At 48.5% G+C, this 25,351-nt stretch overlaps 2 protein-coding genes across 2 annotated transcripts in view; both read right to left on the bottom strand.

Moving 5' to 3' along the window:
- Positions 1 to 1,372: 1,372 nt before the first annotated feature.
- Positions 1,373 to 5,962, bottom strand: LOC113454301 (fucolectin-like). The gene is made up of 3 exons (XM_087931857.1): positions 5,233 to 5,962; positions 3,628 to 3,925; positions 1,373 to 1,707 (listed from the first exon to the last, which is right to left on the bottom strand). The coding sequence occupies exons 1-3, from the start codon at positions 5,315 to 5,317 to the stop codon at positions 1,548 to 1,550; spliced, it is 543 nt and encodes a 180-aa protein (XP_087787983.1). The 5' UTR covers positions 5,318 to 5,962; the 3' UTR covers positions 1,373 to 1,547.
- Positions 5,963 to 10,078: 4,116 nt separating this feature from the next.
- Positions 10,079 to 25,351, bottom strand: part of GPT (glutamic--pyruvic transaminase) — a 43,675-nt gene continuing 28,402 nt past the window's right edge. Inside the window, 7 exon segments of the mRNA XM_087931856.1 lie at positions 10,079 to 10,805; positions 11,501 to 11,613; positions 13,172 to 13,327; positions 16,723 to 16,897; positions 19,752 to 19,888; positions 21,462 to 21,541; positions 22,876 to 23,119. Of these exon segments, the coding sequence (XP_087787982.1) occupies positions 10,709 to 10,805; positions 11,501 to 11,613; positions 13,172 to 13,327; positions 16,723 to 16,897; positions 19,752 to 19,888; positions 21,462 to 21,541; positions 22,876 to 23,119 (1,002 nt within the window). The 3' untranslated portion in view covers positions 10,079 to 10,708.

The raw sequence follows: 25,351 nt of genomic DNA, 5'->3' as shown, positions 1-25,351 counted from the left end.
GAGCGAATAGACACAACACAGAATCCTTTCCCTGGGAGCCTGATTGTTGAAAATGGAAAAGATTTGGCCATCCCTCTAGGCTGAATACAATCACAGGTGGGCGACTCTGACGGTTTCAACATCAGAAAGGCTGAATCCCATTGCGGGAAGAAATTATTAAGAAAATATTGGAATGTGCTGAGATGAGTAGATTGACATTTGAAATTAGAGAGCAAGAGGATAAACAATTTTATGACATTTGGGGTCTTTTCTATCGATGGTTGGATGATAAAATATAATAAATAGAATATTTAGAATCTTAGATAATAATGAATATATAAAGAGACATTTTTTTCTTTTCTATTTGATACTATATTTATAAAATGTTTTTAGGATAGATTTGGTATGATTATATGATTTGCTATTAAACAAACTAAGTAAATTATAGTTACCTCGTAAAGCACGAATGAATAAAATCAGAGTCAAAGGATTGTTTAATAGTGATACTAGGGGAAATAATTTTTAAATATGAGTCATTATGTAATGTAATTGTAATTGAGACTACAAAATGGATGCACAAAAAAATTGGTAAACCAACCGACACACTGTTCGTATACTTATACTTACATAATGAAAAGTATACTTATACCTTTCCTTATGGAAAAGTTGGATGTTTTTATGTTTGTTTTGTTTGTCTTTAAAAACTAATAAAACTGTTTTCAAAAAGAAAAAAGGAAAAAGGAAAGGCTGAATCCCCTTTGTGGCTGTTTTCCTAATACCCCACCCAGCAATCCAAAGGAACAGGGGAAAAAGAGGAACGCAGTTGACCGTTCGTTTCCCTCGTCCCGTTGCCTCCAGCTTCTTCCAAGTCCCAGATATGCCGCTTTCCTTTCAGCTTTTGCAGTTATTTGGAAATGGGGGTGGGGGGCTTGGGTGGGAGGCATGGGATGGAGAGAGGCAAGAGGGGAGGAAAGATTCCTGGAGAAGATCTTGCCCAGTTTCCCTTCCCCATTGCTGGCTCTCACCTTAAAGGCCTGCCGGGGTGGAGGTAGTTGTGGGATGGGAAGGTGCCAAGCCGTGGTGGGATTCAAAGCATTGTTTACTACGGATTCTGTGGCCGTGGCTTGGTAAGCGTGGCTTGATGGGCATGGCTACGTGGTTAAAAAAAAAATCACTGAGATGATACAACCTGACCCTGGGAATGAGGAAAGTGTGAGAAAGAAACTCAAAACTAACTTGACTTTGCTGGGTATAAGATGAAGTAGAAACTCTGACTTCCTTTGAGATTCTCTGATGACCCCCCAGTACAAAAATAAAGCAGTATTGCCTGACTCCCTCGTGCCTCTCTCTTCTCTGCGGGACATTGCGCCACTTCACTCCTTCAGCCCCAAGAAGCCTTCATCCTGGCTGAGGTAACCATCGCTGCAGACCACAGGCCAACAAAGCTGGCTTCTCAAACCTGGCCTGCCGACGGAGGAAGGAAACAAGAAAGCGTTCCTTGAACCGGGAGTTTTATTAGGGAGCCATTCCAGTCCGGTTCGTAGTCCCCCCCCCTCCCTCGATGGCCTCTAGCACCCCTCCCCCACTCTGGAGCCATAGACCTCCAGCTCACAGAGGGTCAGGTACTCTGCTCGGCCAGGGATGACCACCGTCACGTAACGTCCTCGCCGTCCGTTACAACAGATGATGCTGAGAGAGCCGGCGCTGCCATTCGAGATGGACCCACAGCTGCAAAGGTAGAAAATCAACTGACTTATTGTTAAAGACACCCCCTGTTAGGAATAACAAGGTTACCTAACGTAGTTTGGGTAAAATAATATATATAAACTATGATAGTAAGTTTAAGTGTGTGTCACTTTAAACTGCAAAGCATGTAATTTTGGGTGCGGTTGTGAAACCACCATAAGAGGGAGCAAGAGAACCTGCTCATTTGCTGACAATTCCCTGACGATTGACTGATTTGATGAATTGATGGTTTGTTAACTGCGTGTTTTCCCTACTGCTGAGTTGCTGAAGGAAGAGAGGAGGTTTGACTTCTTCATATCTCTACTGCGAAGAGATATATTACTGGACTGATATTTGTAAGTTTACTGAGCTCTTTTTCGACACTGGACTTTGCAACTGAATAATTCCCGGATGGACTGAATTAGTGAATGATATATGGACTGTTTGACTATGCTATAACGCTTACTGGAATAAACTATTTAACTAGCACAGTGTATCTGTTTTACTGAGTGTAAGCTACAAAAACGTTTATCTCACATATTTTGCCTGCCTGCCTGACTGCCATGCAGATTCTGCTAGGATGTATCCCTAACACCCCCCCACACACACACATGCAGAAAACAGCTGGCGTGGCATCCACGCGGGGGTGGCTGCCAGTTCACTTTTGGGGCACCCTCTGGGCCCCGTTGCAGAGAAAGCAGCTGCCTCCCGGCCCCCTTGCCTTGGGTGGGGAGGCTCCTGGTCAACCCTGAAGCCGGCCTGGCAGAAGCCATCTTGGAGCTTCAGTGCTGCCACTCTGGAGCAGAGGGATGGGGGGAGGGATAGAGATCGCTGGGGTTGTGCGGTCAAAACAAAATACTTCCTCTTGGGAACCAAGGACGTTCTCACACCTGGTTGGAGGAAGGATGTCACCAGACCATCTGACGGAGCCTTGATTGGGCCATGTGACGGATTGCTTAAGGTTGGAGGAAAAATTTTTAATTAGCTGAAAACCGTGGGGACCTTCAGAGCCGGTTTTCACCAGTACTGTGCCAATATGGTATAGCCACGGGTGGGGCTGCTACCGGTTCACACCGGTTCAGCTAAACCAGTTATTAATTTTAATGGCCAGTTTGGCGAACTGGCAAACCCTGGCTGGCCCCGCCCCGCCCACCCCAACCCCATGTGGCCCATTTTGGATGCAGGTAAGTGCAAGGCAGGTGCGGAGGCTCAGGGAGAGCAAGAAATGGGCCCGTTACCTGCATCCAGAGAGCCTCTGGAGCCAGGGAGGCTGTTTTCGCCCTCTTGGAGGCTCAAGGGAAGCCTCAGGAGTCTGGGGAGGGTGAAAACGTCCCCCGCCATGGTGCAGGAGGCCGACTAGGCCATGCCCACCATGGTCACACCCACCCAGCAACCAGGAGAGAACCTGTTGCTAAAAATTTTGGAGGCCACCCCTGGGTATATCTAATAAAAGTATTCTTTGAGGCATCTACCTGACTCTTGCTTGCAATGGATCTATTCCTTGGAACCCTGATATTAAACCCATTCCCCTAAATCTCAAGCTCCAACCAGAGCCGCTATTTGGGCTCCTGAGCCCCAGATGCTTACCCAGGCTACTTGGGCAGCAGGAAGACTCAGGGAAGATGAAGGAGAGCTTGAGGCTCAGCAGGTGTTGGATATGGTTGGTGGCAGAGGTCATGCACCAAGTGGGTGCCCAACCCAAAGTCCACCCTGAGTGGCCAGTCACCCAGGAGCTCTATGCGCAGAGGAAGACATCGGCTGCCAGGCTGCGTTCCAGGCGCCAGTGAGAGAGCACCCAGTCACCTCGATGGGGGAGGCAAGAACAACGCTCCTCATATGGAGGCTGATGGCCCCCCCGGAATCTACCTGCCTTGGAATTTTGTTGGATATGGGTGCCTCACTCGGAATCCGGACACTCCTTACATTGGGTTGCACTTGCCGTGGTGGGCCCCGCAGTCTCCCACGTGGATCTGGGCCCCCTGAAGCCGGCCTGAGCAGCACTCCTGGCGATTCTTCACCACCACAGCCGAGATGGCGTAGGAGGCGCCCAGATCCAGGCTCCACCAGGGCTCTTCCTCTGCCAGGGTGTGGCTGCAGGAGCCATGGCGCCAGTCCCCATCGCGGTCGCCATCGACGGCGCTCTCTGCTCGGCTGTAGACGGTGCCCCACTGAGGGTATGTGGAGGACTGAGTGGCAGGCTGGCCTCTGGCCCAGTTCCTGGCTGAGGGGCAAAAGGAGCCATGGGTTGGTTGACCTCTTGGCTGTCCGTCAATTCCTTAGGCTGAGAGTGAAGGAGGGGGAGCAGGAGGGGGAAGGAGGAGGAGGATTGAGGGGTCCTTGGTGCTCTCTGAGCTGGGTTGTTTTCCTGCAGACGTTTCATGACCCAGCTAGGCAACATCATTAGTGCTAGAAGGGAGTGCAGCTGGAGGAGGAGGGGGAGGGGAAGACGGAGGAAGAGGAGGAGGGGGAAGAGAAGGAGAAGCAGGAGGGGTTTGGAGTTTGGTGCTCTCTGAGCTTGGTTGTTTTCTTGCAGACATTTCGTGACCCAATTAGGAAACATCTTCAGTGCTAGAGGGTGTGGCAGAGAGGAGGAAGAGGAGGAGGAGGAGGTGGTGGTGAACAGCCAGAAACCCCCTTTCAACATGCCCCAGCATTATTGGGGCCCCATGGCAAAGAAGACCTCCCCTCCACCTCTTGGGTGGCTCCTACCTCTTCCTCCATGCTCTTAGGCAGATGTTCTGGGGAGGGGGCTGCAGAGGAGATAAAAGCAAGACCCCAGGAAAGGCACCACAGCAGAGAAAGAGCTTCCTAGAGAGGTTCTGGAGGAGGAGGAGGATTAAGCCAACGCAAGAGGACGAGGAGGCATCCAGCATCCTCAAGTGAGGAGCCCGCATTCGCAAGACCCAAAGGGGAGGCCGCTCGGCAGTGGTCTGGCAGGGATAGACCCTGGAAGAGCCCAGGGAGCTACTCTGGGGAAGCTCCCAAGCACAGCCAGCCTCTTTTAAGGTCAGGCTGCAATGCCCCGATGGCCTCTGCCATCCTACGGGGTAGATGGAGGTGGGCACGGCTGTGGAGGCATCTGTCCCCAGGTGGGGATGGTTCACAATATTAATCCAGCATAGATGGAGGGCAGGAGTCATCCTGGGGGTCATCCTTGAAAACCTCGGAGCAACCACAACTTCTGGTGGCAAGCTGTTCCCCTGGCTAGTTGTCCTCACTGCTAGGAAGTTTCTCCTTAATTCCTGGTTGCTTCTCTCCTTGATGAGTTTCCATCCGTTGCTTCTTCTCCTGCCTTCAGGGGCTTTGGGGACTAGATTGCCTTCCCCCTCTTCTTTGGGGCACCCCATCTAATATTGTAAGGCTGCTCTCACGTCCCCCCTAGTCCTTCTTTCCACTAGACTAGACCCTCCAAGGGTCTTCTGGAACTCCCCAAAGAAGAGTTATAGATGTCCTCCCCTGCCCCAAGCCAGCTCCCACCCAGCATTTGTGCCAAACCTCCCCACAAATACCCTCTTTCCCCCTTCTTACCCCCCGGAGGAGGCACACAGCTCAGGGCCCCCCTCAGCCCTGCCAGGAGACCCACAGCCAGCAGGCAGCTCCAGAGCCCAGCCATCCTCTGTGTGAAGCGGGCAGAGAGAGCTGCCCGAAGCAGCCGAGGCGGGTCAGGAAAGGGAACGCAGCACGTGGGGTGCTGGACGGGGTCCAGAGGGCGGTTTGCCCCAGACTGCTGGGTCCCAGCTGGGGCTTGGCTTGCTTCCACATCGGGAGAAATGCTCCGAGGGATCTTTGGCCCGTCTCCTGGTCAACGATGCAGGAGGTCCCCTTGGGAGGAGGCCAAGGCTCAGGACCAGGGTCTCCGCCATGGCCAAGAGATCTCTGCGGGGTCCTCCATCCTACGGGAGTCCCAGCCATGGAGGACTCCATTGGGGGCAGCAGAAAGTGTCAGTCTGTTTGGTTCAGGAACTCGATTAGACATGGCAACAGGTCAGCCAATGGGACTGTCTGGATTAGACATGGCAACAGCTCAGCCAATGGGGACTGGCTGGAATAGACATGGCAACAGGTCAGCCAATGGGGACTGGTTGGAATAGACATGGCAACAGGTCAGCCAATGGGGACTGGTTGGAATAGACATGGCAACAGGTCAGTCAATGGGGACTGGCTGGATTAGACATGGCAACAGGTCAGCCAATGGGGACTGACTGTATTAGACATGGCAACAGGTCAGCCAATGGGGACTGGTTGGAATAGACATGGCAACAGGTCAGCCAATGGGGACTGGCTGGAATAGAAATGGCAACAGGTCAGCCAATGGGAACTGTCTGGAATAGACATGGCAACAGGTCAGCCAATGGGGACTGGCTGGAATAGACAGGGCAATAGGTCAGCCAATGGGACTGTCTGGATGAGAGATGGCAACAGGTCAGGTAATGGGGACTGTCTGGAATAGACATGGCAACAGGTCAGCCAATGGGGACTGGCTGGATTAGACATGGCAACAGGTCAGCCAATGGGGACTGGCTGGAATAGACAGGGCAATAGGTCAGCCAATGGGACTGTCTGGATTAGACATGGCAACAGGTCAGCCAATGGGGACTGTCTGGATTAGACATGGCAACAGGTCAGCCAATGGGGACTGGCTGGATGAGACATGGCAACAGGTCAGCCAATGGGGACTGTCTGGAATAGACATGGCAACAGGTCAGCCAATGGGGACTGGTTGGAATAGACATGGCAACAGGTCAACCAATGGGGACTGGCTGGATTAGACATGGCAACAGGTCAGCCAATGGGGACTGGCTGAATTAGACATGGCAACAGGTCAGCCAATGGGGACTGTCTGGGTTAGACATGGCAACAGGTCAGCCAATGGGGACTGTCTGGGTTAGACATGGCAGCAGGTCAACAGGTTGATTACTGAAACAAAATATTCGTTTTGTATGGGGCCATAAGAGACCGTTTGGAGTCTGGGCGTGGCCTTGGTTGGTTGGTCCTCAGTCATTTGGCGGCCTCTGCAAATCTCGGCCTCTGGGCCTCTGTAGGGACTGGCTTCTGAGAATATGGCTTCCGTGCTCCTGAATGTGTATGCTGACTTCTGCTCTATGGGATTGTATGTAAAGAAGTTTTTCTTAGGTGGATGAATCCTGCAGGATTATTTCCCTTGTGTGCTGGTCAGATGTGCTGCAAAAACTCTTGACCGAAAGCCCCCTCAGGTGACTTCAAGCCCTACTACGGTCAGGGGATGTCCTGCTCAGTCGCTGGACCCTGTGCTTCTGCTCTCACCATGACCAGAGACTGGGCTCTCGTAGGATGGAGGAGCCAGCAGAGGACACAGGTAGTCCTCAGCCGTTCATTGAATGACCATTAGAAGCCACAAGGGCACTGAAAAAGGGGACTTATGGCTGTTTCTCACACTTACATCCGTTGCAGCATCTCAGAAGTCACGTGATCAAAATTCGGCCGCTTGGCAACTGACTCATACTTATGACGGAAAGAAGAAAGAAAAGGAGGAAGGAGGAGGAGGAGGGGAGGAAGAGGAAGAGGAGGAAGAAGAAGAAGAAGAAGAGGAAGAAGAAGAGGAAGAGGAAGAGGAAGAGGAAGAAGAGCAAGAGGAAGAAGAAGAAGAAGAAGAAGAAGAAGAAGAAGAAGAAGAAGAAGAAGAAGAAGAAGAAGAAGAAGAAGAAGAAGAAGAAGTAGAAGAAGAGAAGGGGGAGGAGGAGGAAGAGGAGGAGGAGGAGGAGGAGAAGAACAACAACAACAACAAGAACAACAAGAACAACAACAAGAAGGACAAGAAGAACAAGAAGAAGATCAAGATCAAGAAGAAGAACAAGATCAAGAGGAAGAGGAAGAGAAAGAAGAGGAGGAGGAAGAGGAAGAACAATAACAAGAAAACAAGAACAAGAAGAATTAGAACAAAATGTGCGCAAGATTAAGAGGAAGAGAAGAAGGACTAGGAGGAGGAGGAGGAGGAGGAGCAGGACTCTCGTCGGGGCGGGGTTTCTCCTCCAAACTGACCCCTACCAGATGGCTGAGCTATAACTCCCACCTCACCCAGCCCGGCCACCGAGGGGAGCTGCAGCCCAAGAACCTCTGGAAGACGCCCACAGCGCCAGGCTCCTCTCAGCCGGTGCAGCCCTGTGGCTCCGCTCTCTGGAAGGAGCGCCCAGCGGGCAAGGTGCCCAGAGGGCTGATTGTATCTTGCCGAGAGGCGACCGAGAGCGGAGAGGACTTCACGGCCTCTGGTGCCCTTTCAAAGAGAGCATTGTCTCCGGCCAGGGCAGGGGGCGGAGGGACCCGCCCCGTGGAGAAACGTTTTGCAGGGGTTCCAAACAATGAACGGTGGGCCTTCCCTCCTTCCTCTTCCAGTGCTCCCTGGGATCACTTCCCCCAACCAGGTTTGTTGTGCTGGAGCAGCTTCTCTTCTGCGGCCTTTAACTCCCCCTCCTGGTTCGGGAGTGGCTCAGCCTGCACAAAACAGAATAATGAGAAAATAGCTACGGTCCCCTCGCACCCAGGACACAAACTGTTTCAACTCCTTCCCTCAGAACGACGCTATACAGAGCACCGCACACCAGAACAACTAGACACAAGGGCAGTTTTTTCCCCAATGCCATCACTCTACTCAACAAATAATTCCCTCAACATTGTCCAACAATTTACAAAGTCTCCACTACTATCACTATTAATCTCCTCCTCACTCCTTATCTCCCATCCCCTCCCAGTTGTGACTATAAGCCTGTTGCTTGTATCTTTACAATGTATGTTGTTTTATTTAGTCTCCTAGTACGATTTGATTGCTTATTTAGTATGCTATGACTATCACTAAGTGTTGTATCTTATCATTCTTGATGAATGTATTTTTTTTCTTTATGTACACTGAGAGCAGATGCACCAGGCAAATTCCTTGTGTGTCCAATCACGCTTGGCCAATAAAGAATTCTATTCTATTCTATTCTATTCTATTCCAATGTTCTATTCTATTCGATTCTATTTTCCAATTTCTATTCTATTCTATTAGATTCTCTTCTATATTCCAATTCTATTCTATTCTATTCCATTCCATTCGTCGTCTTCATTCTATTCTTTTCTATATTCCAATTCTATTCTATATTCCTATTCTATTCTATTTTCCAATTCTATTCTATTGTATTTTATTCTATTGTATTCAATTCTATTCTATTCTATTCCATTCCTCTTCTTCATTCTATTCTATTCTATTCTATTCTATTCTATTCTATTCTATTCTATTCTATTCTAATGTTCTATTTTATTCTATTCTATATTCCAATTTCTATTCTATTCCATTCCATTCTATTCTATATTCCAATTTCTATTCTATTCTATTCTATTATATTCTATTCTATTCTATTCTATTCTATTCTATTCTATTCTATATTCCTATTTTTATTCTATTCTATTCTATATTACAATTCTATTCTGTTCTATTCCATTCTATTCTATTCCATTCCATTCTCTTCTTCATTCTATTCTGTTCTATTCTATTCTATTGTATTCTATATTCCAATTCTATTCTATTCTATATTCCAATTCTATTCTATTCTATATATTCCAATTCTATTCTATTCTGTTCTATATTGCAATTCTATTCTATTCTATTCTATTCTATTCTATTCTATTCTATTCCAATGTTCTATTCTATTTGATTCTATTCTATTCAATTCTCTTCTATTTTCCAATTTCTATTCTATTCTATTCTATTCTATTCTATATTCCAATTCTATTCTATTCTATTCCATTCCATTCCATTCGTCTTCTTCATTCTGTTCTATTCTATATTCCTATTCTATTCTATTCTATTGTATTTTATTCTATTCTATTCTATTCCATTCCGCTTCTTCATTCTGTTCTATTCTATTCTATTCTATTCTATTCTATTCTATTCTATTCTATTCTATTCTATTCCATTCCATTCCATTCCATTTCTATTCTATTCTAGAGTTGGAAAGGATTTTCAAGTGCAACCCCCGCTGCCCATGGGAGGAGACCCTAGACCATTTCAGACAAATGGTTCCTCAGTTTCTTCTTAAAAAACCTCCGGTGATGGAGCACTTATAACTTCTGGTGGCAGGCAGTTCCACTGGTTAATGGTTCTGACTGTCAGGAAGTTTCTCCTGAGTTCCAGGTTGCTTCTCTCCTTGAGGAGTTTCCACCCGTTGCTGCTTCTCCTGCCTCCTTCGGGGGCTTTGGGGAATAGAGTGCCCCCCCTCCCTCTGGTGTCCCCCCCTCAGATACTGGAACGCCGCTATCCTGTCCCCCCCTCGTCCTTCTTTCCCCCCCGACTAGATCCACCCAATTCCATTCAGTTCAGAAGACGGTTCAGCTGTTCCACTGCTTAATCCGCAGAGACGGGTTTCGACTCTTGATCAGGTCGGTTTTATTGATCCTCTGCAGCCCCCTTGCACGCTCCCCGGAATGTGAGGGAGGGAGCCCTGGCCCTCCCTTCCCCCCCCAGGCACAACGGTCATCTCGGAAGGCTTCGCGGCTCCCTCAGCTGGGCAGCCACTCCGGACGGTGTGTCTGCAGGCCCCGTGGATGGCCAGGTTCCCTGAGCCAGTGAGGCCCCCGCTAGCCGGGTCCGTGAATGGGGCAGCGGGCGCCCCTGGGGAACCCCGGGCACAAAGGCACATCCGCACCAGGGGGCCACGTTAGAAGGCAGGCCTGGTTGAGCCTCTTGGCTGGACGACCCCAAATCGCTGGAGGGCGCTGGTGCCCAGAGCTGCCCGGGTCTTGCTGGCAGGAGGCGCCCGTCTGTAGATCCTGGGAGGTCCTGGAATTGGAGGTCAGGCAGGGCTGGTGGTCTTCTCAGGCGCCCACCTGCGCACCGAGCCTTCCCCTTTCGTCCGTGGAGGAGTGACAAGGATGGGACTGCTGGGGCGCTTATGAACCCCGAAGGTGGGATGAGGCCCAGAGGGTGACACCCCCCCACACCCTTGGCCCACCCAGTGCCCCGCCTCCTCTACGGCCGGCCTTCCTGGACCCGCTACAGCTGGGAATATTCCCGGGTGAACTTTGCGTGGAAGTGGCTCAGCTTCTGCAGGAGAACCTCCAGCTTCTCCTCGGGAGGCAAGATGGTCATTCTGGGAGGGAGAGAGCGAGAAGAGAGCGTGTGAGAAGGAAAGAAAGAGAGAAGGAAGGAAGGAAGGAAGGAAGGAAGGAAGGAAGGAAGGAAGGAAGGAAGGAAGGAAGGAAGGGAGAAAGAATGAATGAAAGAAAGAAAGAAAGAAAGAAAGGGAAGGAAGGAAGGAAGGAAGGAAGGAAGGAAGGAAGGAAGGAAGGAACAAAGAAAGAAAGAAATGGAGAAAGAATGAAAGAAAGGAAGGAAGGAAGGAAGGAAGGAAGGAAGGAAGGAAGGAAGGAAGGAAGGAAGAAAGAAAGAAAGAAGGAAAGGAAGGAAGGAAGGAAGGAAGGAAGGAAGGAAGGAACGAAGAAAGAAAGAAATGGAGAAAGAATGAAAGAAAGGAAGGAAGGAAGGAAGAAAGAAAGAAGGAAAGGAAGGAAGGAGGAAGGAAGGAACAAAGAAAGAAAGAAATGGAGAAAGAATGAAAGGAAGGAAGGAAGGAAGAAATGAAGAAACAAAGGAAAGAAAGGAAGGAAGGAAGGAAGGAGGAAGGAGGAAGGAAAGAAAAGAGAGGGAGGGAGGAAAGAAAGAAAGGAAGGGGAGGAAGGGAGGGAGGAAGGTTACAAGCAGTCCTTGACTTATAACCATTCACTCAGGGACCCTGTGAAGTGAGCCATGCCCGGGCGACTCAAGGCAGGGCAGGTGATCACTTACCGGAAGTGGAAGGTGCCTTCTCGCTGGCCAAAGCCGCTGCCGGGCACCACGCAGATGCCCGTCTCCTCCAGCAGTCGGAGGCAGAAGAACATATCGGGCGCCTGGCCCTGGTCCTGCAGGAGATCCGGGGGCGGGGGGGGAGGGGGGAGGAAGTGGGGGTCAGCCTGGCTTTCCTTGGGCTCCTGAACTCAGGGAAACTCGGGGTGCGGGGTGGGGGGGGGCTCAGCACGGAGGCTTTGGACCCTCGGGGACCCAAAACCTCTGCAGGGGAGTCCAAACCGCTCTAGCCAAAAGCTGCTTTCTCAAAAGGCAACCTGGACACAGTTTCCCTTTTTGCCCTTATAGGGGCAGCATTATTTGCATATTTGCCCCCAACCATCAGGGTCCCCGTTTTGTCCACCTCGGAAGGACAGAAGGCTGAATCAGAAGGCTGGAGCCGGTCAGGATCGAACTCCTGGCAGTCAGCAGAATCTGCCTGCAATACTGCATTGTGACCACTGCACCATTATGGCCCTTCCTTCCATCCATCCATCCATCCATCCATCCATCCATCCATCCATCCTCCCTCCTTCCCTGCCTGCATCCTCCGCTCTTCTCCTTTCTTTCCTCTATCCTTCCTTCCTTCTCCTTCCTTCCATCCTCCCTCACTCCTTCCCTGCCTGCATCCTCCCCTCCTCTCCTCTCCTTTCTTTTCTCCATCTCTCGTTCCTTCTCCTTCCTTCCTTCCTTCCTTCCTTCCTTCCTTCCTTCCTTCCTTCCTTCCTTCCTTCCTTCCTTCCTTCCTTCCTTCCAACTTAGCAACAGCACTTAAGACTTATATACCGCTCACAGTGCTTTTACAGCCCCCAACAATCTGGCTCCTCATTTTACCGGCCTCGGAAGGACGGAAGGCTGAGTCAACCTTGAGCCGGTCAGGATCAAACTGCTGGCAGTGGGCAGAGCCGGCCTGCAAGGCTGCACTCTAATCACTAGGCCACCAAGTCAAGAGGGTGGAAAAACCCCACACCCTTGAAGGCCTCTCTCCTTGTAACACTTGGACTGGGCAGCAGCCATTTTGACTTTTTCGACCTTCCCCTGGTCATCCCTTGCCCCACTTCCTCGTCTCCCTGAGCAGCCCACCTGTCCTTCCCTCCCTGCCTTATTCTCCCGTGTCCTTTCCCATCTATGCAACCTGTCAACTAAAAAGATTCTCCTCGGGTCTTTTTAGCTGCCAGCAGAAAGGGAGTTGTGGGGTGAAAACAGTGCATTCCTCAAATGTTTCGGATAATTGCTAGGCAGCCGAAGCTGTTGGCACGCAAGATTATTACTGGAGAGCAGCCTGATTGATGACTCTTGGCTATGGATGGGTCCCATTGGAGAATATACATCCAGGGAGCGGGAGGAAGACCAGGATCAAAGGGGAAATGAATGACGTATCTTAGTGTCGGCTGCACCCAGGTAACGCCGACACGGCCACTCCGAATAAATCGTGGTTTTTTTTTTTTACTCTGCGAGGTGCGGCTAGAGACGTAGGATTTGAATGGGGGTGGATTTGTCGGAGCCCTGACGCGAGCAAGCTTGTCCTCCCTGGGGTGCCCCCACAGCCCCCCACAGCCCCTGCAGGGTGCAAACCTGCCTGCTGCCCCCTTCCCAACCTCTGGAAACGCCAGACCTGCAGAGTGCCCGCCTTACCTGAGCCTCTTGGACGGCTCGAGCAGGCAGCTCAATTCGGGGAAAGGCATACATGGCCCCCTGGACCGGGTTGCAGTGGATCCCGGGCGCCCGGTTGAAGATCTCCTCGGTCAGCCGGGCCTTCCTGGCCAGAGCGCCCAGGACAGCGGCCTTTTCCTGCAGGCAGGTGAGCAGACAGATGTGGGTGCCCAGTCGCTCTTAGCCCAACCACCCCACGGGGGTTTAATGCCCGTCCCCAGCACACAAAGTGGATCCAGCTGATCAGCTCAATCGGGGTGTCCGATCTTGCAAGTTTAGCACTTGTGGACTTCAGCTCCTAGAATTTCCCAGCCAGCACTGATGAGGTTCCCTAGTTGGGTCATGAGACATCTGCAAGAAAACCCCCAAGCTCAGAGAGCACCCAGGACCCCACAGTCGTCTCCTCCTCCTCCTCCTCCTCCTCCTCCTCCTCCTCCTCCTCCTCCTCCTCCTCCTCCTCCTCCTCCTCCTCCCTGCAAACTGCACATCCCTCACACACTGATGAGGTTCCTTAGTTGGGTCATGAAACATCTGCAAGAAAACCCCCAAGCTCAGAGAGCACCAGGACCCCACAGTCATCGTCTCCTCCTCCTCCTCCTCCTCCTCCTCCTCCACCACCACCACCACCACCTCCTCCTCCTCCTCCTCCTCCTCCTCCTCCTCCTCCTCCTCCCTGCAAACTGCACATCCCTCACACGCTGATGAGGTTCCCTAGTTGGGTCATGAAACGTCTGCAAGAAAATCTCCAGGCTCCGAGAGCACGAGGGATCCCCTTAGGGTGCCAAAACAGGTCAGGGGGCTCCAAGCAGGCCTGGAGACTATGAAGGGTCCCCCCTACCTTCCTGCTCCAAGCATAATACAAGGCCTCCCGTAGCTTCTCCCATCACGTCTCATACATTCGCATTTCACGTATTTCCAGGGCTGCCCACCCCCCACCCCCCCGATCAGGGCTGGGCAGCTCGCAAGACGTTAAAAATAAAATATTCTATTTCTGTTGTAATTTCGAACTGTTATTAAACAAAAGGACTACTTTATGGAGGACTAAAATAAAATAAAATAAAATAAAATAAAATAAAATAAAATAAAATATAAAATAAAATAAAATAAAATAAAATAATAAAATAAAAAATAAAATAAAATAAAATAAAATAAAATAAAATAAAATAAAATAAAATAAAATAAAATAAAATAAAATAAAATAAAATAAAATAAAATAAAATAAAATAAAATAAAATAATAAAATAATAAAATAATAAAATAAAATAAAATAAAATAAAATAAAATAATAAAATAAAATAAAATAAAATAAAATAATAAAATAAAATAAAATAAAATAAAATAAAATAAAATAAAATAAAATAAAATAAAATAAAATAAAATAATAAAATAATAAAATAAAATAAATAAAATAAAATAAAATAAAATAAAATAAAATAAAATAATAAAATAAAAATAAATAAAATAATAATAAATAAAATAATAAAATAAAATAAAATAATAAAATAAAATAAAATAAAATAAAATAAAAATAAAATAATAAAATAAAATAAAATAATAATAAATAAAATAAAATAAAATAAAATAAAATAAAATAAAATAATAAAATAAAATAAAATAAAATAAATCAACACAATTAAGTGCCAGGGAGGACGTGCCAAGAAGCCACTCCGGGTGAAAGAACCCCCCATTCCAGGCGAGCCCCCCGCCGTCTCCTGCTGGCTCCGTTTCTGGACAAGATGTTCTGATTTCTCCTTTTTGCATCGAACGACACAATGGCAGCGATCCAATACTTGTGTGGGGGGTTAGACACGGGGGGTGTGTGTCTTTCTCCAGACACCGCAATGCAGGAGGAATGGCCAACTAAGCAGAAAAGGGGTCAAGCTTCAATGGACGGTCCCAGCGGCCATCTTGACTTTTTTGCCCATCTCTGTGCTTGTGGATGTGTGTGTGTGTGTGGGGAGGGTCAAAGCCAACATGGAAGCTCTGCAGGGTTGTCGTTTTTTTTCGTGAGGGCTTCCCCGTCCCCCACCCCAGAATAAAAACACGCCAACTTCAAAGAAAATTTCAAACCTCGTGCTGTGCATTATACCGGGAGCTCCTGGACTTGGACCCTTCGTTTAGTGATTGTTCGAAATCACAACATCACTCAGAAAAGGGACTTGGGACCATTTTCCACACTTAACAACCGTCCCGTCTGGTCACGTGATCAAAATCCAGAGGCTTGGCAACTGGCATGGACTCATGTGACGACCCCGGGCGTGACACAAAAATAAGCAATCTCCAACCTGGCCCCAATGTCCAATGATCCTCGGCAGGATATCAAACTCTTAAAGAAAACAGTTTATGGAGGGAGTAAATGCTGTCTGCACCCAAAGTAAAGTTAATTCAAAATAAAAAACCCAACACAAACCACACTGAAGGAATTACTACGGCAGGCAAGGATGATGAATTGCAGACTTCAACCAGATAACGCAGCAACCACAGTCGGGAGGAAGCCAAAACACAGATAAGCTCCGACAAGAATAACACACGCTTTGCTTCCAGCAACTTTGCCATGCGCAGTTTGCCCTTTTAAACAGCCCTCACAGCTACAGCCCATGAAGGGGATCAGGGCCCTTTCCTCCACTTGGCCTGTGCCCTCCCCCAGTTTCCTCCACAACCATCGGAGCCACACTCCCACTCCCTCCGCTGTTCCTACTCTTCCTCGGAGTCAGACTCCAACAGAGGCACGACAACTCATGTCAGCTGCGGTGTCCCGGGGTCACGCGATCCCCTTTTGCACCCAGCAAAGTCCAATGGGGGGAAGGCAGATTCACTTAATGATCATGTGACTAATTTAACAAGTGCAGTGATTCACTTAGCGATGGTGGTAAGGTAGGTCGTAAAATGGGGCAAAGTTCAGTTAACGACCGTCTTGCTTAGCAACAGAAGTGTTGGGCTCCATTGCGGTCGTAAGTCAAGGACTCCCTGGACCTGCCACTATCTCTACTCTCATGTCCTCTGGGTCTGCAGGATGACAACGACCACAATCCTCAGACGGGGTTAGACGGGCACGATGCGCATGGTAGTCCAGAGGTCTGAAAGGGTCTAGGGCTCAGGAAGTCCAACATCCAAGACAAAATACAGGCAGTCCTCGAGTTACGACCCCAATTGGGACCAGAATTTCCATGGCTAAGTGAGGCGGTCGTTAAGTGAGTCGCACCCAATTTTACAATTTTTGTTGTTGTTGTTGAGCGAATCACGAACGGCTTTTCTTGTCCAATGTTTGCCGGTTTGTCAATTCTGGTCACGTGATTGTGCGGATGCTACGACGGTCATAAGTGCAAGGACTTGAGTCACGTCGCGTTTTTTTTCCAGAGCTGTTGAACGGCCGTTAAACGAATCGTCATAAGTTGAGGACCACCTTTGTGCCATCCAGCAGACGATCTGGATTTTTTAGCATCCTCATGAAACCGATTCCCTGGGCTCAGTAAGGAGTGAGGCACCCCCCCTTTCCCCCCCACCCCATATGCCCCCCCCTCTTCTGAACTCACCTGGCTGAACTGCGGGTAGGAGGGGTCCCCTGGCTGGGGCCGGTTGACCACAGCGTCCAGGAGAATCTGACCAGTCACTGGTGGGCATAAACGGACGGAGACCAGCTTGGTCAGCTGTTGCTGGACTAAGGGGTCCATATTAACCACTTCCATGTAGCCTCCACGGAAACCACACCTGGCCAGGTACAGATACGGATGAATAGAGGTGCAAGGGACCTTGCAGGTCATCTAGTCCAACCCCACAACTTCTATCTCTCTATTATGTCTCTCTCTCTCTTTCTCTATAGAGGAAATAGGTACGAATAAATGGGGACAATAGGACAGGGACAGGAGGCACGATGGTGCACTTATGCACGCCCCTTACAGGCCTCTTAGGAAAGGGGTGAGGTCAATAGTGGTTAGTTTGAGATTAAAGGAGTCAAGGTTAGAGGATGTAACCACAGAGTCAGGTAGCGCATTCCAGGCATTGACCGCTCTGTGGCTGAAGTCGTACTTTCTGCAACCGAGTCTGAAGCGGTTTACATTGAGTTTGTATCTGTTGTGTACTCTTGTATTGTTGTGGTTGAAGCTGAAGTAGTCATTGATAGGTAGGACATTGTAGCAGGTAATTTTGTGTGCTAGTCTTAAGTCCACAACCGCAGGCGGCGTAGTTCAAGGTTGTCCAAGCCTGGTGTTGTAGGGTATCCTGTTGCGAGCAGAGGAGTGTAGTATTCTTCTCATGAAATACTTCTGGGCTCGCTCAACTGTATTAATGTCTGATATGCAGTGCGGATTCCAAACTGATGAGCTGTATTCGAGTACTGGTCTGGCAAAAGTTTTGTATGCCCTAATTAGCAATTCTATATTTCCAGAGGGAAAGCTTCGTAAGATTAGATTTACAACTCTTAATGCCTTTTTTGGCGATGCTGTTACAGTGAGCTCTGGCACTTATATCATTTGATATGAGAACTCCAAGGTCCTTGACAGAGTGAGGATCATCAACCAGGTCATCTTCACATGGTCAGTGCCTGGATTGCACTACCTGACTGTTGTCACATCCTCTAACCCCCACTCCTTGACCCTCAAACTAACCACCATTGACTTCACCCCATTCCTAAGAGGTCTGTAAGGAGCGGGCATAAGTGCACCAATGTGCCTCCTGTCCCTGTCCTATTGTCCCCATTTAGTTGTACCTGTTTCCTGTAATTCTTATTCATGTTTATATTTATATCTATTATCTTGTAAGCGATTGACAAATCAAATAAATAAATAAATAAATAATCTATCTATCTATCAATCATCTATCTCTATCTATCTATCTATCTATCTATCTATCTATCTATCTATCTATCTATCTATCTATCTATCTATCTATCTATCTATCTATCTCCATCTAACAGATTAACAGAGTTGGAAGGGACCTTGTAGGTCATCTAGCCCAACCCCTCCACCCAAGGAGGAGACCCTTCCCCATTTCTGACAGGTGGCAAGTCCAGTCTCTTCTTGAAAGCTTCCAGTGATGAAGCTTCCACAACTTCCGACAGCAACTTCTGTTCCATCGGTTGATTGCTCTCACTATCAGTCAATTCCTCCTTACATCTATTGTTCCTTGTCTGGCTTTCGGGGGCTTTGGAAAATAATAGCTTGAGCCCTTCCTCCTCCTCCTCTCTGGGGCAGCCCCTCAAATACTGGAAGGCTGCTCTCCTGCCTCCCCTGGTCCTTCTCTTCCCTAGACCAGCCAGGCCTGGTTCCTGCAATCGTCCATCGCATGATTTAGCCTCCAGTCCCTCTAATCATCTTTGTTGATCTTCTCTGCCCTCTTTCTAGAGCCTCAACGTCTTTTTCATAATGCGGTGACCCAAAAAGATAAGTCCAGAGGAGATGATGGCCTTGGCCAGCAGGAACCAAAGACTTGGCGGCATGTCCTGCACTTCCCTGTCCCGCCAGCAGGGGACGACCAAGTCAAGAAGGAAACCCAAAGGTTCCTGTCCCCAAAGCTTTCTTCCGGTTTGTTTTTTTCTTTGAAAAAGTTTTGCTTCTCCTCCAAGAAGCTTCTTCAGTTCTGACATCCAAGAAGTCTAAAGTGGTCAAGGCGGGGTCTCCTGCTTGAGCAGAAGGTTGGACTAGAAGACCTCCAAGGTCCCTTCTAGCTCTATTCTTAATTTCTTCAATTAGAACTGAAGAAGCTTCCTGGATGAGAAGGAAGTATCCAAAGGGGGGGAAAAACCTGAAGGAAGTCCAGTTGCCTTTTGGAAAAAGCCCCTTTGGTTCCCTGGTGACCTGGATGCCGGAGAGTTTCCGCAGACCTCAAGGAGGAAGGAAGGAAAGGGAAGGAAGGAAAGAAAAGGAAGGAAAGAAAAGGAAGGAAAGAGAAAAGGAAAGAAAGAAAAGGAGGAAGGAAAGGAAGGGAGGAAGGGGAGGAGGAAGGAGGGAGGAAAAGAAGGAAGGAAGGAAGAAGGAAGGAGAAAGGAAGGAAAGGAGGAAAGGAAGGAAGGAAAGAAAGGAAGGAGAAGGGAGGGAGGAAAAGGAAGGAAGGAGAAGGAAGGAAAGAAGAGGAAGGAAAGAAAGGGAAGGAAAGGAAGGGAGGGAAGAGGGAGGAAGGGGAAGGAAGGAGAAGGAAGGAAAGAAAAGGAAGGAGAAGGGAGGGAGGAAAAGGAAGGAAGGAAAGAAAAGGAAGGAGAAGGGAGGGAGGAAAAGGAAGGAAGGAGAAGGAAGGAAAGAAAAGGAAGGAAAGAAAGGGAAGGAAAGGAAGGGAGGGAAGAGGAGGAGGAAGGAAGGAAGGAAGGAAAGAAAAGGAAGGAGAAGGGAGGGAGGAAAAGGAAGGAAGAAGGAAGGAAAAGGAAGGAAAGAAAAGAAAATGAAGAAGGGAGGGAGGAACTCCCACAACTTCCAAAGGCAACTTCTGTTCCATGGGTTGATTCCTCTCATTTGTCAGAAATTTTTTTCCCTATTTCCAGGTTGAATCTCCCCTTGTTGAGTTTCCATCCATCCCTCCTTGTCTGCCCTTCGCTCTGGATGCTGGAGAATCTCCCCAGACCCCTGCTACTCACTCGCCCATGAAGCCCTTTGAAATGGAGTGGAAGGAGGCCAGCTCCACCGTTTCTGAGTACTTGGGACCCATCTCAAAAAGGACCTTCTTGAAGGAGTGGAACTTGGAGCCCTCTGCATAGACGTTGTCCTGATAGACCTGGGGGTGGGGTGGGGAAATAATCCAGATGTGGTTGGTAGGCAACTGGGCAACTGAAATGGTGAGGCTACTTAAGTCCCAGAGTTTTTCCAGGTGTTTTTGATTACAGTTCTCCTCATCTTCAATGGTAAAATACTACCAGTTCGCTCTGGTTTGGGTGAACCGGTAGTAAAAAAAAAAGCCTCCCATGATCAGCTGAGGAAAAAAAAAACCACTATCAGCTGAGGAAAAAAAGCCTCCCATGATCAGCTGAGGAAAAAAGGCCTCCCATGATCAGCTGAGGAAAAAAAGCCTCCCGTGATCAGCTGAGGAAAAAAACCCACTATCAGCTGAGGAAAAAAAGCCTCCATGATCAGCTGAGGAAAAAAAGCCTCCATGATCCGCTAAGGAAAAAAGCCTCCCATGATCAGCTGAGGAAAAAAAGCCTCCCATGATCAGCTGAGGAAAAAAAGCCTCCCATGATCAGCTGAGGAAAAAAGCCTCCCATGATCAGCTGAGGAAAAAAACCCACTATCAGCTGAGGAAAAAAAAGCCTCCATGATCAGCTGAGGAAAAAAGCCTCCATGATCAGCTGAGGAAAAAAGCCTCCATGATCAGCTGAGGAAAAAAACCTCCATGATCAGCTGAGGAAAAAGCCTCCATGATCAGCTGAGGAAAAAAAGCCTCCATGATCAGCTGAGGAAAAAAGCCTCCATGATCAGCTGAGGAAAAAAGCTGCCATGATCAGCTGAGGAAAAAAGCCTCCATGATCAGCTGAGGAAAAAAGCCTCCCATGATCAGCTGAGGAAAAAGCCGCCCATGATCAGCTGAGGAAAAAAAGCCTCCCATGATCAGCTGAGGAAAAAAAACCCACTATCAGCTGAGGAAAAAAAAGCCTCCATGATCAGCTGAGGAAAAAAAGCCTCCATGATCAGCTGAGGAAAAAAGCCTCCATGATCAGCTGAGGAAAAAAAGCCACCCATGATCAGCTGAGGAAAAAAAACTACTATCAGCTGAGGAAAAAATAACCACTATCAGCTGAGGAAAAAAATCCTCCCATGATCAGCTGAGGAAAAAAACCCTCACAATCAGCTGAGGAAAAAAAGCCTCCCACAATTAACTGAGGAGAAAAGCCCCCACTATTAACTGAGAGGAGGAAAAAAAAAACCACGATCAGCTGAGGAAAAAAGCCCCCATGATCAGCTGAGAGGAGGGGGGAAAGCCTCCAACCATCAGCTGAGAGGATAAAAGACCCAAAAATGCATGGGGGGGAGGTTCTCTCCTCTCAGCTGATTGGTACATTAGGGGCGCACACACACACACGTGCTCACCCACCAAACCTGTAGTGAATTAAGGTTGGATCCCAGTACTGCTCATCTCTGACCATGCTGATTGGATCTGGGGAGCCCTGTGGGCCCCAACATCTACAGGGTACCCCACTCAAGGAGGCTGAGGCAGAACAGTGGGCCAGAAGCATCAGTGAAACCCTGGACATGCTCTTCCTCCTGGCCCAGGTGCCCCACCTGGCAAAGGGAAGAGTTGGGGGTGGGAAGGACTCTGTTTTGGGGGGCAGGTGAGACTTCCCAGGTTTTACCTCATCGGCCATGAGGAAGAGACGCTCTTCCCAAGCAAAGTGAATGACCTCTTCGATGCATTTGCGGCTTTGGACTTGACCTGCGGGGAGAAGGAGAGGGAGGAAGACTCTCTGAAGCAGGGCCTCCCCAAGGACGACTCCAGGCCAGCTGGGACAGAGAAGAGAAGCAACTCCCTAAAAAACCAGTCTCAGCCAAGGGGTCAACTTAAGGGTCAATCAGCCCAGGACTAAGTCTTCTGAAGCAGCGGTCGCCAACCGGTGGGCCGTGAGAAAATTTTGGTGGGCCGCAGAGAAATCTCACTCCCAGAGCACTCCCCCAAAAGCGATTAATCCAGGCCGCGCAGAAGCACAAGGCTGTGCCACCCACATGGCCCGCGGGAACCCTCCTTGCCCACTCACTCCTTACCCGGTAAACTTGTCTGCTAAGTTGCTATTTTTCCTTTTTCCGACCATCAGCTGTTCTGCTGTGCTGGGAGATTTAGACTAGCTAGGAAGCAGGAAATGGTTGGATTTCTTGCTCTCTAGCTAGTCTTGAGATCTTCGGCTCTGCTTCCCTTAGGGCTGAAGGTTTGCTTGCAAGCAAATTCAGTGCCGACTCACGGCAAGCAAATTTGAGAGACTGAGCTAGCTGATGGCAGATAGATAGATCACTGAAGGATTCTGTGAGCAACTCAATCTGCCTGCTTTGCCTGATTTTGGGTAAAAATTGCAAAAATTGTTCTTTTTTATATAAAAAAAATCAATATTTTCACATATGGCAGGTTGTGAGTTAATTTGTGAGTTTGCTTGCTAGTAAATTTTAGGAGTTTGCTTGCAAACAATTTTTTTGTGACAGACTGAGCTAGCCAATGTCAGATAGATAGATCTCTGAATGTATCTGTGATTCTGTGAGCAATTCAATCTGCCTGCCTGCTTTGCCTGATTTTTGGGTAAAACTTCCTTTTTTAAATTAAAAATAAAATCAATATTTACATATATGGCGTGTTGCGAGTTAAGTTTGTAAGTTTGCTTGCTAGCAAATTTTATGTGACAGACTCAGGTAGCAGATGGCAGATAGATAGATCTCTGAATGTATCTGTGATTCTGTGAGCAATTCAATCTGCCTGCCTGCTTTGCCTGATTTTTGGGTAAAACTTCCTTTTTTAAATTAAAAATAAAATCAATATTTACATATATGGCGTGTTGCGAGTTAAGTTTGTGAGTTTGCTTGCTAGCAAATTTTATGTGACAGACTCAGGTAGCAGATGGCAGATAGAGAGATCTCTCAGTGAATCTGTGATTCTGCGAGCAACTCAATCTGCCTGCCTGCTTTGCTTGATTTGGGGTAAAAGTTGCTTTTTTAATAAAGTGGCCAAGGTTGGAGACCTCTGTCTTAAGAGGCACCTTCTTGAGCTGCCTGGCACTGAGACCATACCTGTGGGGTTGCCTGGGTTGATGACGCACAGCACCCGTGGTTGGCATCGCTTCCGAGCTTGGCCCAGCGCCCTCCGCAGCTCCTCAACGTTCAGAGCCCAGCAATTGTCCTCATCCAGGTAGTAGTTGATCTGCTGTGCGTTGAGTTCTGCCAGTGTGGCTGAGTAGAGCGGATATTGTGGGATGGGAATCATCACGCCGGTCCGGAAAGACCCCTCCCCTGAGACCAGCAGCTTCAGGATGGTCTACGGAAGAAACCCAGAGGGGGCTTAGCAACGCCAGGAGCAGAGCAGGACAGGTGCAGGATTTGGGTTTATGTAGTCGAACGAAGAAACGGACTAGGTGGGGGGGGCATGACAGCAGCGTCCCAGTATTTGAGGGGCTGCCCCAAAGAAGAGGAGGAGGGCTCCACCTATTCTCCAAAGCAGGGGTCTCCAACCTCAGCAGAGCTGGCTGAGAGGTTCTGGAGGCTGAACTCCACGAGCCTTAAAGGGGCCAAGGTTGGAGACCCCTGCCCCAAAGACCCTGAAGGCAGGACAAGGAGCAACGGGTGGAAACTCATCAAGGGGAGAAGCAACCCAGAACTAAGGAGAAATTTCCCGACAAAGTGAGAACAATTAACCAGTGGGATGGCTTCTCTCCAGGGCAAGGGTCTTCCAACTTGGCCAGTTTCAGACTTGTGGACTTCAACTCCCAGGATTCCTGAGCTAGCATGACTGGAACAGAATAGAAAATAGAGAAGAGAAGAGAAGAGAAGAGAAGAGAAGAGAAGAGAAGAGAAGAGAAGAGAAGAGAAGAGAAGAGAAGAATAGAATAGAATAGAATAGAATAGAATAGAATAGAATAGAATAGAATAGAATAAGGAATAGAGTAGAGTAGAGTTGAGTAGAGTCGAGTCGGGTCAAGTCGAGTCGAATCAAATAGAATAGAATAGAATAGAGTAGAATAGAATAGAATAAGGAATAGAATAGAGTAGAGTAAAGTAGAGTAGAGTAGAATAGAGAGTCGAGTCGAGTCAAAAAGAGTCGAGTCGGTAGAGTAGGGTAGAATAGAATAGAATAGAAATTGAGTCGGTAAATCGAATCAAATAGAATAGAATAGAATAGAATAGAATAGAATAGAATAGAATAGAATAGAATAAGGAATAGAGTAGAGTAGAGTAGAGTAGAGTAGAATAGAGTCGAGTCGTCGTCAGAGTCGAGTAGAATAGAATAAATAGAATAGAATAGAATAGAATAGAATAGAATAAGGAATGAGAGTAGAGTAGAGTAGAGTAGAGTAATGAGATAGAGTCGAAGTCGAGTCGGAGTCGAGTCGAGATCGAGGTAGTCTAGTAGAATAGAATAAATAGAATAGAATAGAATAGAATAGAATAGAATAGAACAGAATAGAGTCGAGGTCAGGTCGGGTCGAATCAAATAGAATAGAATAGAATAGAATAGGGAATAGAATATAATAGAGTTGAGTCGAGTCAAACAGAACAGAACAGAACAGAATAGAATAGAATAGAACAGCAGAGTTGAAAGGGACCTTGGAGGTCTTCTAGCCCAACCCCCTGCCTAGGCAGGAAACCCAACACCGTTTCATTATCCAACATCTTCCTAAAAACTTCCATCGTTGGAGCATTCACAACTTCCGGAGGGAAATTGTTCCACGGATTCATGGTTGTAACCGTCCGGAAAGTTCTTCTTAGTTCCAGGTTGCTTCTCTCCTGGATTAGTGTCCACCCATTGAAGAAGCTTCTGGGATGAGAAGCAAAAGGTCTTCAAAGAAAAACCCAGAAAACCCGGCGGCCTCTGGAGGAAACGGCCCCTTTGAGCCCCCGGAGGCTTCCCCACCGATCCGAATTGCCAGAACGGGGCCACCGCTACCGTCCTAAAATGGGGAAACGGAGGGGAGGCGTTCTGGGGCCAGTCAAGGCAGGCAGGCAGGCACGGCAACTTCTCCGCCTGGGAGCCTCCTCCAGCTCTCAGTCCCCCCCCCCCGCCACCTGCTTGGGGGTCCCGGGCAAGGCCCCCTCCCTCCTTTGCCTGCCCTACTTCTGCCAGGAGACGGGATAAAAGGGGCTTTGTGTAGTTGTTGCCATGCTCAGCGTGGGGTTCTGCCAGGGGAGGGCATTGGAGGGGGGGCTAGTGGGAGGCCCCACCAGGGGCTCCCCATGACTCGGCTCTTTTGGGCGAGCGGCCGAGCAATCAGACAGTGGCAGCCTTGCCAGGAGGAGGAGGAGGAGAGGAGGAGGAGGAGGAGGAAGAAGAGATGGAGGAAGAGAGGAGGAGAAGGGGAGGAGGAGAAAGAAGAGATGGAGGAAGAGAGGAGGAGGAGAAGGGGAGGAGGAGGAGGAAGAGATGGAGGAAGAGAGGAGGAGGGGGAAGAAGAGATGGAGGAAGAGAGGGAGGAGGAGGAGAAGGGGAGGAGGAGGAGGAAGAGATGGAGGAAGAGAGGAGGAGGAGAAAGAAGAGATGGAGGAAGAGAGGAGG

Source organism: Pseudonaja textilis, chromosome 3, assembly GCF_049901715.1.
Source record: "Pseudonaja textilis isolate UNSWEBS1 chromosome 3, rPseTex1.2, whole genome shotgun sequence".
NCBI classification, from domain to species: domain Eukaryota; kingdom Metazoa; phylum Chordata; class Lepidosauria; order Squamata; family Elapidae; genus Pseudonaja; species Pseudonaja textilis.
This window is presented reverse-complemented; position numbering and strand designations above follow the sequence as displayed.